The 14392-nt window shown below is 35.1% G+C and overlaps 1 protein-coding gene across 9 annotated transcripts in view; it reads right to left on the bottom strand.

Moving 5' to 3' along the window:
- nAChRalpha4 (nicotinic acetylcholine receptor alpha4) overlaps nucleotides 1–14392 on the bottom strand; it is a 270245-nt gene that overhangs the window by 112393 nt on the left and 143460 nt on the right. The window contains exon 4 of one of the 9 annotated variants that reach the window (XM_070279507.1): nucleotides 8828–9008. The exons of the other annotated variants lie outside the window; for them this stretch is intronic. Coding sequence (XP_070135608.1) covers nucleotides 8828–9008 — 181 coding nt within the window. The remainder of the gene's footprint in view (nucleotides 1–8827; nucleotides 9009–14392) is intronic. 9 annotated transcript variants of the gene reach the window in all.

Below are 14392 nucleotides of genomic sequence, written 5' to 3'. Positions count from 1 at the left end.
TGACTGCGGGGGTACCACAAGGATCGGTTCTCGGGCCACTTCTTTGGAACATAATGTACGACGAAGTACTCAGGATCCAACTACCGACGGGATGTAAGCTCATCGGCTTCGCGGACGACCTGGCGCTACTCGTGGTGGCGAAGGAAACCAAGGACGTGGAAACCAATGCGAACGAAGCAATACGGAGAATTTCAACATGGATGTCTGACTCTGGACTGGACCTAGCAGCACATAAAACGGAGGCAGTTCTCTTCACGAGCAGGAAGAAGGTGGAGTACATTACCATCCAGGTGGGCAATTGCTACATCACGTCGAAGGAGGCAATTAAATACCTAGGGGTAATGCTGGACAACAGGATGTCCTACGAAGCGCACGTGGAGTACTCCACCATAAAAGCGGCAAGGATCCAAGGAGCACTCTCAAGGATGCTGCCAAACGTGGGAGGCCCAAAGGAAGGCAGGAGACGTCTTCTAGCCAGTGTCGTCACGTCTGTCCTGCTGTACGCAGCGCCGATATGGGCTGCGTCAGTCAGAAGACATCAGGGGCTTAAGAAAAAGCTAGGGGCATCGTACCGACTAGCGGCCCTACGAGTCATATCCGGATTTAGAACCATATCCGAGGAAGCCGCCCTCGTTCTAGCCGGAATGATTCCCATTGATATTCTGGCTAATGAAGCGGAGGAAATCTACGCAGCCAATCGGCAACGGGGAAGGATCTCATCCCGAGAGGCCATTAAGACGTCAGCCCGACAAGCGGCATTATCCACATGGCAGGAGAGGTGGGACGCAACGACCAAAGGTAGATGGACGCACAGGCTAATACCAAACATCCAGGAGTGGATCGGAAGGAATAACGGTCAGGTTAGTTACCAGCTTACCCAGTTTCTTACAGGTCACGGGGGGTACAGAAAATACCTCTATAGATTCGGACACGACGAGAGTCCAATGTGCCCCAACTGCCCAGGAGCAGACGAGGACCCAGAGCACATATTATACAACTGTAGGAGATATCGTGCCACCGTCGGATCGCTACCAGATCCAGAGCAGCTCGTGGAATTCATGTGTAGCTCACAGGAGCAATGGAACTGGGTAAGCCAGTTGATAGCTTATACACAGGGCGACTTAAGAAGACTCGAAAATGAACGTCGCTTAAGGGAGAATGCCTAGATTAGGCAACCCTTCCCCGCGAAGTAATACTTAGCAGTGGTACCGCGGGGTCTGTGGTGTGTGCGGGGGTGTCTTTAGTACGTAGGCGCCGGCTAGACATGCCGGTGAATCGTGCATGCTATTGGTACGGGCCAATAGTATCTAGGATAGATTTTCACCTCAATAGCGCAATCCAACAAAAAAAAAAAAAAAAACCCTAAAAAAATTCGGGTATTCGTATTTGATGAAATGACGAAAGAAATTATATTATTTTTTATATTATTTTTTTATTATTTCAGCATACGTTTTTAATTTATTTAGGAATAAGATTAAGAGTTAGTAGTAAAATGTTTTCTGTATATATATTTTTACGAATCAGTAAAAATCAATATACTGGAAAGTGTCAGAGTATATTTCAGTCGGAGTCACTCAAAACGCCGATTGCCTTTACGTTTTTGTTGTTCTGCAAGAGGTATCAGAAAACCAATGTAAATATATAAATATATGTATATATGTCTGTAACAAATTCGAGCGGCGACATTTTTTAAAGTTCCAAAATATATAAGGAAATTATTAAATTAACGACAATAATTTAATTAAATCTCACAATAACCCAAATTAATAACAAGTGCCTGAAAAATTGTAAACAAAAAAGGTAAACAATTCCATCAGCTGTTTTCGTGTCTTCACCCTCCCCTAAAAATCATTCCATCGTTAGAGTAGGCATTCACAAGCCTCCTGCAGAACAACAAAAACGTAAAGGCAATCGGCGTTTTGAGTGACTCCGACTGAAATATACTCTGACACTTTCTCAGTATATTGATTTTTAAGGATTGTAAAAATATATATACAGAAAACATTTTACTACTAACTCTTAATCTTATTCCTAAATAAATTAAAAACGTATGCTGAAATAATAAAAAAAATAATATAATTTCTTTCGTCATTTCATCAAATACGAATACCCGAATTTTGTTAGGGTAGCAAGCCTGAAAAGTAAGAAAAATCCAAATTTTGTGCGCTGGCTTCGAAACGAAATCGCACGCACACATACACCCGTGTATGTGAATGTGTGACACGCATACATACAAAGATCAACCGAAGCGCAGGCCAACCTTCTTCATCGCGCTCCGTTTAGAGACTGAGAAACAGAAAACATTTAATGCGAGAATGAGCGTAAGATGAACGAACGATGAGCGTAAGAGAGCGTAAGAAATCCGCTCTGGGGCCTGCTGGGGCCTGTCGCAAGAAATTTTCGCATCCATTTTCGTTGTATGAAATGGGTTGTCTATATGCTGTATGGTTAGTGGTATAACATAAGATATTATAGAGGAGGAGCAGCAATTCATCTGGAAAGCAGTAACAAAAAGCAATGTGAGAAGCAGGAGTATAACCAGAACGGGATTTTGAGGAAAGATATTTGGTAAGAACAGAAAAAACCAGACGACGTGAAAAAGATAGTCGCTAGTATTAAGAAGGAACGTTAATAAAAAAATGATCGGTGGAATCTCAACCTCTCTCTCACATTTGGGTCCACGTTCTAGCCTCAAGAGAGCGAGTTAACCCTGCGAAGCAAAAAAAGCAGTGAACGCTTATCAGCGTTGCAGAACCAGCTGCGACCCAGATGATCCAGGAGAAAACACAGCGAAGACGCACGGAGATCAACAAAAGTGAAGATGAAAATTCAGCAGAAAGAACAAGGAAATATTCCGACTGGCAATAAGATTTAGGAACTTAACGCGGAACGGCCAACTATAACGGAAGCTGCAGCTAATAGTACTACGATCGATGTGGTAATGTTTTCGTAACAACTGCAAGTTAGTGAGCGAAGTAAATCAGACTGATATACACTCTCAGTTGCAATGTCGAAAAAGACGCAAAGAAGAGTCGTTTAACGAATACGTTTTACAAATGAGGAAAATTGCGGCCAGAGGAAATGTTGATGATCAGTCGATAATTCGCTACATTGTAGATAGACTACAGATGCAACGTGATTTCAAACACACTTTGTATGGCTGCAAATTCTTTAGAGATTTGCAAGAGCAGTACCAGGGGTATAAAAATTTTGGTGAGTAATCTGGAAAATCGAGCATGCTAAACGAGGTGAAAATGCCATCATATCAGAAGAAATAACACTAAGCCAAAAAAATGAAGCATCTCTGCTATAATTGTGGATCCGTCGATCAATTGTCCAAAGCGGCAACCAAATGCTTTTGGTGCAACAAGAAGAGACACCGTGAAAGTCGTCAGAAACTTGAGCCGTTTAAAGAAAACAAACATTAACAGCGGCAACGAGCAGACGCCCAGTTACAAGTTTATTGTAGTAGAAGATGAAGACATCGAATGTGACGGACTGCTGGGACATGAAAACACGTCATAGTTCAACTTTTCATCATCTGCGGAAGGGTATACATTTTCTTCCCCAATAGCGAACAAAATTTCCCTTACTTAGTTCAAGCGCTGACAAGCAGCTTTGCATTCCCACTACGGGCGTCGAATCGGAAAGATAATTCAGTAAGGCGGGCTAAATTGTTTCAGAGAGAAGAATCCGGCCCTAGGAAAAATATATAAACATTCTTATATATCTAAACAAAAACTTTTCGTTACAATTAACAAATAGTTTCTGCTTTACCTAAAAAAAAAATGTGCGTATGTGTTGGGCGACTATCGATGGTTCAAAATTTACTATCATCGAATAGTAGCTATACTAGTTATACTTTTCTACTGAACAGTATGGATCTCAAGGACTGTTTTCCGGTACCAATTGTCGAAAAGGTCTTTGATAAGCTACAAAACGCGAAATATTTTTCAGTTATGGACCTGGAAAATGGCTTCTTTCATGTCCCAAAAGAAGAAAGCAGCTTTGAACAGCGGATCAGCGAAAATTTCCAGTGCCGAAGAATGTCCGAGCTATCAATCCGTTCTGGACTTTTCAGAAAGTTCATCCTAAACTATTCAAAAATAGCATGACCATTAACTAATCTTTTGCAGAAGGATGCTGTATTTTATGTTGAAGAACCCCAGATAAAGGCTTTTATGTCGCTGAAGGGAGCATTAACGGTGATGCTTCAGTGGTCAGAAGGAAAACTTCACCGTTACGTTTTGAAGCATAAACACTTTTAAAAACACACGTCAGCACAGTTATTTACTGTTACATTAAAAATAGATTTGAAATGAATTAAAATTGGATCGAATTGAATAAATCGCGTAGAAACAGACAGACATGCTTATATCAGCTCAGGAGGTAATCCTGATCAAAAAAATATATATACTTTATAGGGTCGGGGTGTCTTCTTCCCTGCGTCGCACACTTTTGAGCAAAAATTATAATACACTCTGCCAGGGTATAAATATCACGTCACAGAATATAAACGTTTCATTTGGTGTCCCGATATGTAGACACTTAAAGTTTGCATTTTTTGTTAATATTTTTCTCAAATTTTAGGAAGCTTGACCTTATCACTGGGGTCGGAACTCCACGCGGAAAAATCAAGCAAGTTTTAGCTTGCGCTTGCAGACACTATGTATAGTCGAAGAATTTAAATTGCTTTGGTATTGCTTTGATATTTATTTTTCAATTCGTTTGTGGAATTGTCAGTTTTTTCCCTCAACAATCTGAAAAAAAATGTAGCATATTCATCATTTTTCTAACATCTTGTAACGTATGTAACGTAAAGAAAAATGTATCTTCGACCCCATAAAGTATATACATATACATACATATACAGTATGTACATACATATACTCCAGCCGAGTCGATATAGCCATGGCTGTCTGTCCGTATGAACGTGTGAATCTCCGAGACTGTAAGAGATCGAGATATAGGATTTGGAGACTTCTATATTGGCCTCGCAGTTTGGTATCAAATTTTATAGCTTTAGCTCCAGTACAAAAAGGTTTTCGTATGTAATCTAATATGTAATTTTATATTCAATATAGTTTTTGTTGTCACAAAAAGGGATATTAGACATTTTGGGAGTGGCTTACGGGTTAGTTATCGTTATTTTACTTCATAAAGACGTTTTTGAATTTTATTCATGTTTACACAAACTATTAACCAGGCTTTCGACCTGTTTTTGACCTTGCCTGCAAAAAAGTCTGAAGCATTAAAAATTTGGACGAATTTTGTTCTGTTGATCTAAATTGGCCGTGGAAACCGATTGGCTTCAACCTTAAATGCCATGATATGAGTGTCATGTATCGTCAATCAGACTAGTTGTCATCAAATTCATGTAATTCATTTTGTGAGTCTTTTATATCATGGATATCCTGGCTAGCAGTATTTTCAGGGAATCCATTGTAATAACCTTTTATTAAATATTTATTTTCTGTTGTCCCACATGTTTATTTATGTAGCTGACGCACCTAAAAACGAAAAAAGATAAAACTAATATATGTTGGACAGTTTAAAATTGAGTTTGAGTACACCTTTACCATTTCTTTAAAAATGCTTCGCATTTATTCAAGTAATACTTTAGAAAAAAGTGTCCATCAGAAATTTGTAAAAATATTAAATTAAACTAAGACACTTAAGACTTACCAATATACTGTTAAATTTAAAAAAAGCACCCCCCAAAAAAAAAATTTTACTAAGAAACGTCTCTATTAAATAACGTTATCTTCTCCTATGTAAGTCGCGCGGATTAGTTTAAAAGTCGCTAAATCCGAATTCTACAGCTCTCACGGGTCTCATCTCTTCAAGACTTCTTTCCGCCTTTTTTATTGCTCTAACTTAAACTTTATTACTAGCAATTCTTATTCAATATTATAAATAGCCAATTTCCAAATCTCAAGCCAAAAGTTAAAAATCTCCACGCATAAATTTAATATTTCATATATAATAATTATAAAAATAAGAATTTTTATAATTTTAGTTTCACCTGATCCATAATCTTTGAGATCTCCTAAAAACTGTTTGCGTTTCATTTAATTATTTTTGTATTTTAACCCTTTATAAGGCAATAACTCCGATTTTCTTCATTTTTTTTTGTTCGGTAGATAAGTGAAAATAAAAAATACACTTCTTTTTATTTTTTTTTTAAGATGGGTTTTTCTTAATTTTTTTTTAAATAAGCGAAAAAAAGCGATTTTTTTAAACTAAGCGAAATTGTTGATTATTTGTATTATAATGCAAAAAACACAAAAACTTAAAAATATGCAACATAATATAATATTTACCTATTTTTAACCATTAATTGAATCAATAATTAAATTTTTTTTGATTTTTTATATTTTGGATGAGAAACTGCACAACCAATTCAGATTACCACATTCACCAAATTGGCGAGAAAAGTAATCACCTGTTGAGTATTGGACAGAATTCTGACTGACCAACACTTGTTATATAAAAAACGAAAGTTGCTGAACTGCATCAAAAAGATTTTAGACAGTTTTTTAACGCAGGTTGAAAAATAATTGAATTTAAACGGTATGTTGCAGATATGCAACAAGGCCATATAAAGGGTTAAAACAAAACAAGAAAGGAAAGCTAACTTCGGGCGGAGCCGAAGTTGATATACCCTTGCAGTTAAAACCGGATATATATCGCAAACATCGGATATAGTTGGCCGATCCTTATGAGAATATGATTATATAACCCAATTTATTATAATACAAAATTTAAAACAAGTCCCAAACTTCTATCTTTAACAATACCAAAGTTGGTATTTCTACCAAAAACCATTTCCGATCGTTCAGTTATATGGCAGCTATAGGATATAGTCGGCCGATCCTAATGAAATTTGGTAAGTTGGATCAACTGATCAAAAATAGAATCTGTACTAAGTTTCAGCTTTCTATCTTCAAAAACACGAAAGTTGGGTCATTTCCAATCGTTCAGTTATATGGCAGCTATAGGATATAGTCGGCCGATCCTAATGAAATTTGGCATGACGTAATGTTTTGCCAAAAATAGCTCTCACGTCAAATTTGAACTCTCTAACTCAAAAAACACCAAAGTTATACCATTTCCGATCAATCAGTTATATGGCAGCTATAGGATATAGTCGACCGATCCGGGCCGTTCCGACTTATATACTGCGTGCAAAGGAAAGAAGGGTGTGTGCAAAGTTTCAGACGATAGCTTTAAAACTGAGAGACTAGTTCGCGTAGAAACAGACAGACGGACAGACAGACGGACAGACAGACGGACATGCTCATATCAACTCAGGAGGTGATCCTCATCAAGAATATATATACTTTATAGGGTCGGAGATGTCTCCTTCGCTGCGTTGCACACTTTTGACCAAAATTATAATACCCTCTGCAAGGGTATAAAAAGACGGCTATAGTCTAAAATATATTTATACTGAAACTATCATTTTGTGTACAGATTTAAAAAATAAACAAAAAAGGGGTAGTCGTGTATCCTGACTATATGATACACGGGACTCATCTCTTTCACCCACATTTTTATACTTCCACCGACTAAGTATATGTACTATGTGTTGTATTTAGTGAAAAAAAGGGTCGGAGAGGATTTCTTCTCTATGTTACACACATTCACAAAAATTCAATACACCATTTTACTCGTGTACAATTTCCCATAAAAATGTTTTCGAATTTTGCTAATTTTTTATCGTAATTTTGCAAATTGTTTATCGTAGGCTTCATATTTTTTTCAAATTTTATTCTTCGTTACCATGACCTTAGTCGATACAAGCATATGCGTCTGTTTCTATGAGAAACGTACAGTTTTAAGGCCTTCGACTTTTTGTAGAACTGGACTTTAAGAGAATTGGCCCGCAGTATCGGTCAAATAAATCCTGAAGCTGCCATATGCTTCTTAAACGGAAATGCCATAACTTTTGTGTGTTTTTAAAGAACGAAGGATGGGACTTTTCATTAGAGGAAACAGTTTTCTGTGTTTTTATCAAGATTTTCATCTATATTCATCTCAACGATTATACATTTGGTTCCAATACATATGTATCATATTTTAACTGCAGCTCTCAAAGTTAGCTTTAATTTCTTGTTTTTATGAATTTGGGTTCATAGGGCCCAAAGGTTATAGTTAAATTATGCAGGGAGTAAAACAAAATTTATCGGCCGCATAATGTATATTTAAAATAAAAGGAAAGGTCTACAGTTTACTAGCATGCATTGTTTAAAACATGCGACAAAATTTCCATGCATACTATATAAACATTTATAAGCATTTGTGATTCGTTGAGAGAGGGTTAAATATACATCTACATCATATATGTAGGTATGTACATTAAGTGATTTAAGTTAATCAAATCATTTAATTATGTTAGATGTCCAAAATATATATTTTTCATTCTTATTAATACATTCTTAAAATAAAATTTGTTTATATGTAAAGATAACAATACTACACTAATAAACTAATAAAACTACCTTATCTTAAAGAAAATAAAAATATAGCTTTAAATATTAATAAGGGAGATTCCATACATATTTAAAATGCACATTTTGAAAACACTTTACACTTTTAAATTGTTGATTTCTAAGAAATATTAGTATATTATTTAAAGCAAATGTACAACAAAATTTAGTATTGCCTTGTAAATGTGAAATGGATCATGCAATTATTATAAAATATATTTTTAACATAAAGCAGTAGAATATAATTTGCATAACTTCATAATAGGTAAAACGATTTGCAATCTTAATTTAAAAAAATATTCACTGATAAATATATAATTATAATAAAATAGCACCTTAAAACCATCATAGGTCCAACTTCCTAATTTTAAGATGCAGGTCTGTACGTCATACGGAAAATATTCAACATCGATTGAACAAGAAGATTTATAGACAGCAGGTGGTTGCCAAATTACAAGTCCGTTACTAAAGACTAATGCTTTTGTCATAAGTGTTACTTCATAATGACCATCAGCACTGAAAAATACATGTTTTAGCATAACTCCCGTTATAATATATGTATGTATATATAGCAGCTCAAAAATTTCCTAGGTGTGTATATTTTTTTGGAATATGTATGTATTCTCACCAATTTGAACCAATTTATAAAATTTTTATTTTTATAAAAATACACACTCAATATATTAACATTGTTTTAATATGAAGATGAGAAAAATCTATTTTAGTAACCCCATTATTAAAACAAGCAATGTTAACACAATAGTTCATAGCCATAAAAAGGAATATATTTTAATAAATAAAATAAATATATTTAAAATATTTATGATTTAATCAAACACAGAATAGTTTTTGTTAAAGATTTTAAGATCTTTTAATAGCTTTATTTTTTAAACTTCGGATTTCTCAATTCTTGACTTAAGGATAAGCTTTAAAAGTTTTGGCAGCACCAAAAATCCATGTACATGAGTACTAATATGTACAATTAGTTTTCTCTTTATCGGATACAAATACATCAGATCAAATACAAATCGGAAAAATTGAATTAAGTTGGACGATACTTTTGAGAGTTTCATTCTCATTAAGGCGGGCGTTCCTGTTTAAATAGTGCGTAAGAAAAAGTCATTAAAAGAAAAGTCATCAGCTTTACATCTCTGAAGTGTTTTTGCCTACTGTAAAAGGATTTTATTATATTTTAATAAAAATGTAACTTTTTATAATTAAGTCCACAGAATGTATTTCTATTGTAACTCAGTTTAATAAAAAATCGCCATATGTATATGGATCAATGAAACTTTTATATAACATTGAAACATGAAACTACATATAAAATTCAATATACATATATCTATATCAAAGATGAATTTTGGTTGTGATAGGAGATAAAATGGTTTTCCGCGGACCCTTTTTCGATTCTTATTTGAATTATACAGATGTTTTATACACCACAAGCTAAATGAGATAAGTTACAGAATAAAAGTTGTTTGCATTGGAAAAATTTGACTAATAAAATCATCTGGGTGATCACAAGCAGAGTCTTCTAAATTACATTTCTTTTGGTTATCTTCGCTAAGATATGCATAATCATTAAGATCATTTCCAATATGTATTTTCCATACATATTCTATATTCTATACATATATACATATATCTTAGTAAATAACGAATTTTTCTACTATTAAAATAGAATTTCTTTTTATTGAAAGAACGTTACACTGAGTACAACTTAAATTCACTCAATTAAATTTGAAAAGAATTTTTATCAGGGGGCCACAAAAAATACTATTAATTTGGTGAAGTGTCCAGCTTCAAATCACTGAAACATTTTCGCCCTGACACACAATTCTAAATTGTTTGTCCTAGAAAAAACCCATTAAGGTATAATTTGTACAAGATGCCAGATTGGATAATCGAACTTTTAGTTTTTGCTTTTTATTAATTTTGAGAAATTAATGGTGAAAAATAATTGATTAAAATGCAATCATATAAAAAATTAAATTCATAATAAAGGGGTTAAAAAAAATTTGAACATTAAATACAATTTATTTTTAAATTTTTACTTCGGATTCGGGCTAAAAAACAAGGCATCATCGTAAATCAAAATCTTTTTACAAAATCTGAAATTAGTAGGTCTACTGTATAAAACGCAACTGATTTCAATAGTCCTTTAATTAAATCTTTATTTTATTGATCAAGGGATAGTTCTGGTTAGTTGTTTTAAATAACAAGAAAAAAGCTTCAGAAATTTTATTTTGGACAAAGAAAGTAAGAAGGCAGAAAATACATTGTGAAATGAGGCACGAAAGAGGAATCATAGTTGAATCAATGGCTTCCTCCAAGTCGATTCATGCGAAACACGTTTCACACAATACCGTGACAAGAAAAACAATAAGTTTGGTTACAAATTTCAATTTCTAGAGATTTTACCTCGTAATTACTCGACGCTTGTAATGGTAGATTAATTTTTTTGAGAGCTTATAAATTGATTCACCAGACAGGAAATAAAATAAGTAACACATATTTTAAGCCGCTGCTTATCTTCAAAAATACACACGAGAATCATTCAGAAGAAGTTTTAATGATCAAATGGGCAACTGAGCCGCGAACACCTTAGCAACCAATGCAGTTAGAGATTGCAGTCTCAGAAAGGTGGTTAAGGGGTGTTAAGTGGGTGGGGCAATATTAAAGTTCAGCGTCACGATGACCTTTACCCTTTCATCGTACCCTTTCAAGGAATCTTATTTTATGGTAACCGCAAAGTAAGTCCTTTTCAGGACAAGCTGAAAATTCTCTCTGCTTCACACACGCACCACCCGCGAATCGTTAAAAGCAGTGACCCCTAGTAGGGAAGGGGAAGGGCAAATAGAGTGGTTTTGGAATCCCAAATGCAGCCGAATGTGTGGACAGTTTTTAAAACACGCATTCGTTTATTTTCTTCAGTTGAGCAAAACGCTTCTTTTTATATATCTTAAATAACGAGCGACTTTTTCGCGAATATATGAACATTTCTTTTATACCTATGGTTTTATTTTTATAATTTTGCAGAGGGTATTATAATATTGTCCAAAAGTGGGCAACGCAGTGAAGGAGACATCTCCGACCCTATAAAGTATACAATTCTTGAACAGGATCACCACCTGAGTTGATATGAGCATGTCCGTCTATCCGACTGTTCGTATGTCTGTCTGTTTCTACGCGAACTAGTCTCTCAGTTTTAAATATATCGACTTGAAACTTTGCACACACCATTATTTTTTTTGCACGCTGTTTTTAAGTCGGAAAGGCCGGGATCGACCGACTATATCCTATAGCTGCCATATAACTGAACGATCGGAAATGGTATTTGGTGTTTAGTAAAAATACCAACTTTTGTATTTTTGATGATAGATGCTTTGGGCTTTTTGTTAGACTTTGTATTGTAATAAATAAGTTATATAATGATATTCTCATAATTTAACTGCAAGGGTATATCAACTTCGCCTCCGCCCGAAGTTGGCTTTCGTTTCTTGTTTAAGTTTTTTTTGATTTAGTGCTGGGATTTTTTTGGTTTTCTTAAATTAAATTTTTTATTAATGGAAAAATATTTATCAACAAATATTGATTCTATTTTTTAATTAAGGTAAGCAAAATGTAAAATAAATTAGGGAATAGGCCAGAGAAAATTTTTATATTCAAGAGTGCTGACATTTAAACTTATATTTGCAGGTTTAAGGATTCAAAACAGGATTCCAGATTAGAAACTAGATAAGTAAACAATTTTATTTCTTTATCCGAATTCGGCGTACAAGCTTAAAAAATATATGTATTGCATGCATTTAACGAATTTAATTTTTCATTAAATTTCGGTGTAATCAACGCTTAATCAATGTAAGTCTTTCCATTAATTACTAACATTTAATAACGAGCATAACATAAATTTTTCATTATCCATTCTGGAAGCGCTTTTAGTTTTGACACCCCAATGGTTTTCGTCTGGTCTAAGCCATTCGGAATTTTGTTGCTGGGCTACAATTTTTCAATGGTTTTCTGTGGTACCCCTGAAAAGTCCATAAAATGTGGACGTTACTCTTTCTCTCTCTCGTTGGTGCACAAAAAATTTCAAATTGTTTGCTCTGTGAAACATGATTATTGAAACAGGAATCGACAAATGTCTTAGTATTCGCGTATTAGAGTTTGATAAAATAACACCGATAAGAATGGCAGCATTGCTTCTAAATGCAGGCTGCGGGCTCTTTTCGCGTTAAAGGAATTTGTATGTTGTATGTATCATTCTAGTATGTTAGAATATATAGAAAATAATTTTTCGAGATAATTTATACATATATGAAAACAATAAACAAGTACCTTAAGATTGAATTAAAAATGATGATGTTCGAGTTGCTTACTTCCACCAACTGCAATGCAGACCCCAGTCCGGTAGCGTAGAATCGGAAGCACCGGTGAAAAATTGCGGTCCTGAAAGTGCTTTTCTCGCACTTATGAAGAATCGGACTGCAAATGAACTATGAAACGTAAAAGATACCAATCAGGTTTCGCACAGAAGAGCCACCAGGAGACAAAAAATGATCCCGTCAACAAAAAAGATCCATGATTCGAAAAAGATGAGGAGTAACGACATTATCAAAAAAAAAAAAGGATACGCGCCCAGGGAGGTTAGTCCGCGTGAGGCCTGACAACTTTGATAAGCCCTCAACAAAAAAAACTAAAAAAAGAACCCAAAAATTTTAAAAACCGGTTAAAACCGGATAAATATGGCAAACATCGGATATAGTTGGCCGATTCTTTTGAGAATATAATAATAAAACCAATTTATTACAGTACAAAGTCTAAAAACAGGTCCCAAGCTTCTATCTTCAAAAATACCAAAGTTGGTATTTTTACCTTACACCAAATACCATATCCGATTGTTCAGTTATATGGCAGCTATAAAATATAGTCTGATCGTTATGAAATTTGGTAGATCGGAACAACTGAAAAGAGAAACTTTACGAAACTTTCTGACTTCAAAAAAACCAAAGTTACAGCATTTTCGATCAATCAGTTATCAGTGATCTTTTTCAACCGCAGGAGGCGCCATTGCCAACATACCCACCATTGCCAGTCAATGGTACAATGCAGATATAAATGTGCTGGCCAGGAGACCCATAAAATATCGCAGATCGATTTGATTTAGGGATTTACATCTTAAAAATGTATTTACATCTTACATCTTAAAAGAAAAATTTATTGACATCGACTGCACTACCGACGCGTGGTACAACACGCGTGGCACTACAATCGCGATAAGAAAGCCACCCGATCACTTGAACAGGCTCTTCATTAACAGGCAGAAGAGGCGCAGCTGCGGAACATCCAGAAACTTTCGCCAACACGTAAAATGTATCCCCTATAGATGGCTCGTCCAAATTTAAGCGCTGTGACCAAATGACCACCTCGATAAGAAACCTTTTAAATCTTTGTCAACTTCATGTTCGTTTCGGCCGAATATCGAAAAAGTCATCGGGGATCAAAACCAAAATAGGCTCCCGGGGGTGACTTAAGGGGCCCATCCACAGGTGAGCATGTTGGGCAAACATGTTGTGCTCGACGAAATTTTTCCTGTGGTTCGTTGTCAAATTTTGTGTTCGTCAAAATGTTCGAATCTAATTGAAATCGTTCTATTTTGACAACGTTGCTAACAACATGCTCGCCAATGGATGGCAATGTTGGCACGAACGTCAGTTTGAAAAACGTTTTGGTAGAGCAAAATGAACAAAACATTCCTGCAAGATTTTATTTATTGCCAAAAAAATTAGCCTTCGCTATGGCACGCCAAAAGCGATGCATATAAAAACAAGCATTTGCGTAATAATGCATGCCTCACGCATTTGTGTGTCCTGGTTTCGTATATCAGGCTCTACTAA

The sequence above is a fragment of the Drosophila bipectinata genome, chromosome 3L, assembly GCF_030179905.1.
Source record: "Drosophila bipectinata strain 14024-0381.07 chromosome 3L, DbipHiC1v2, whole genome shotgun sequence".
NCBI classification, from domain to species: Eukaryota; Metazoa; Arthropoda; class Insecta; order Diptera; family Drosophilidae; genus Drosophila; species Drosophila bipectinata.
The sequence above is the reverse complement of the archived record's forward strand: the minus strand, read 5'-3'. Positions and strand labels throughout refer to the sequence as shown.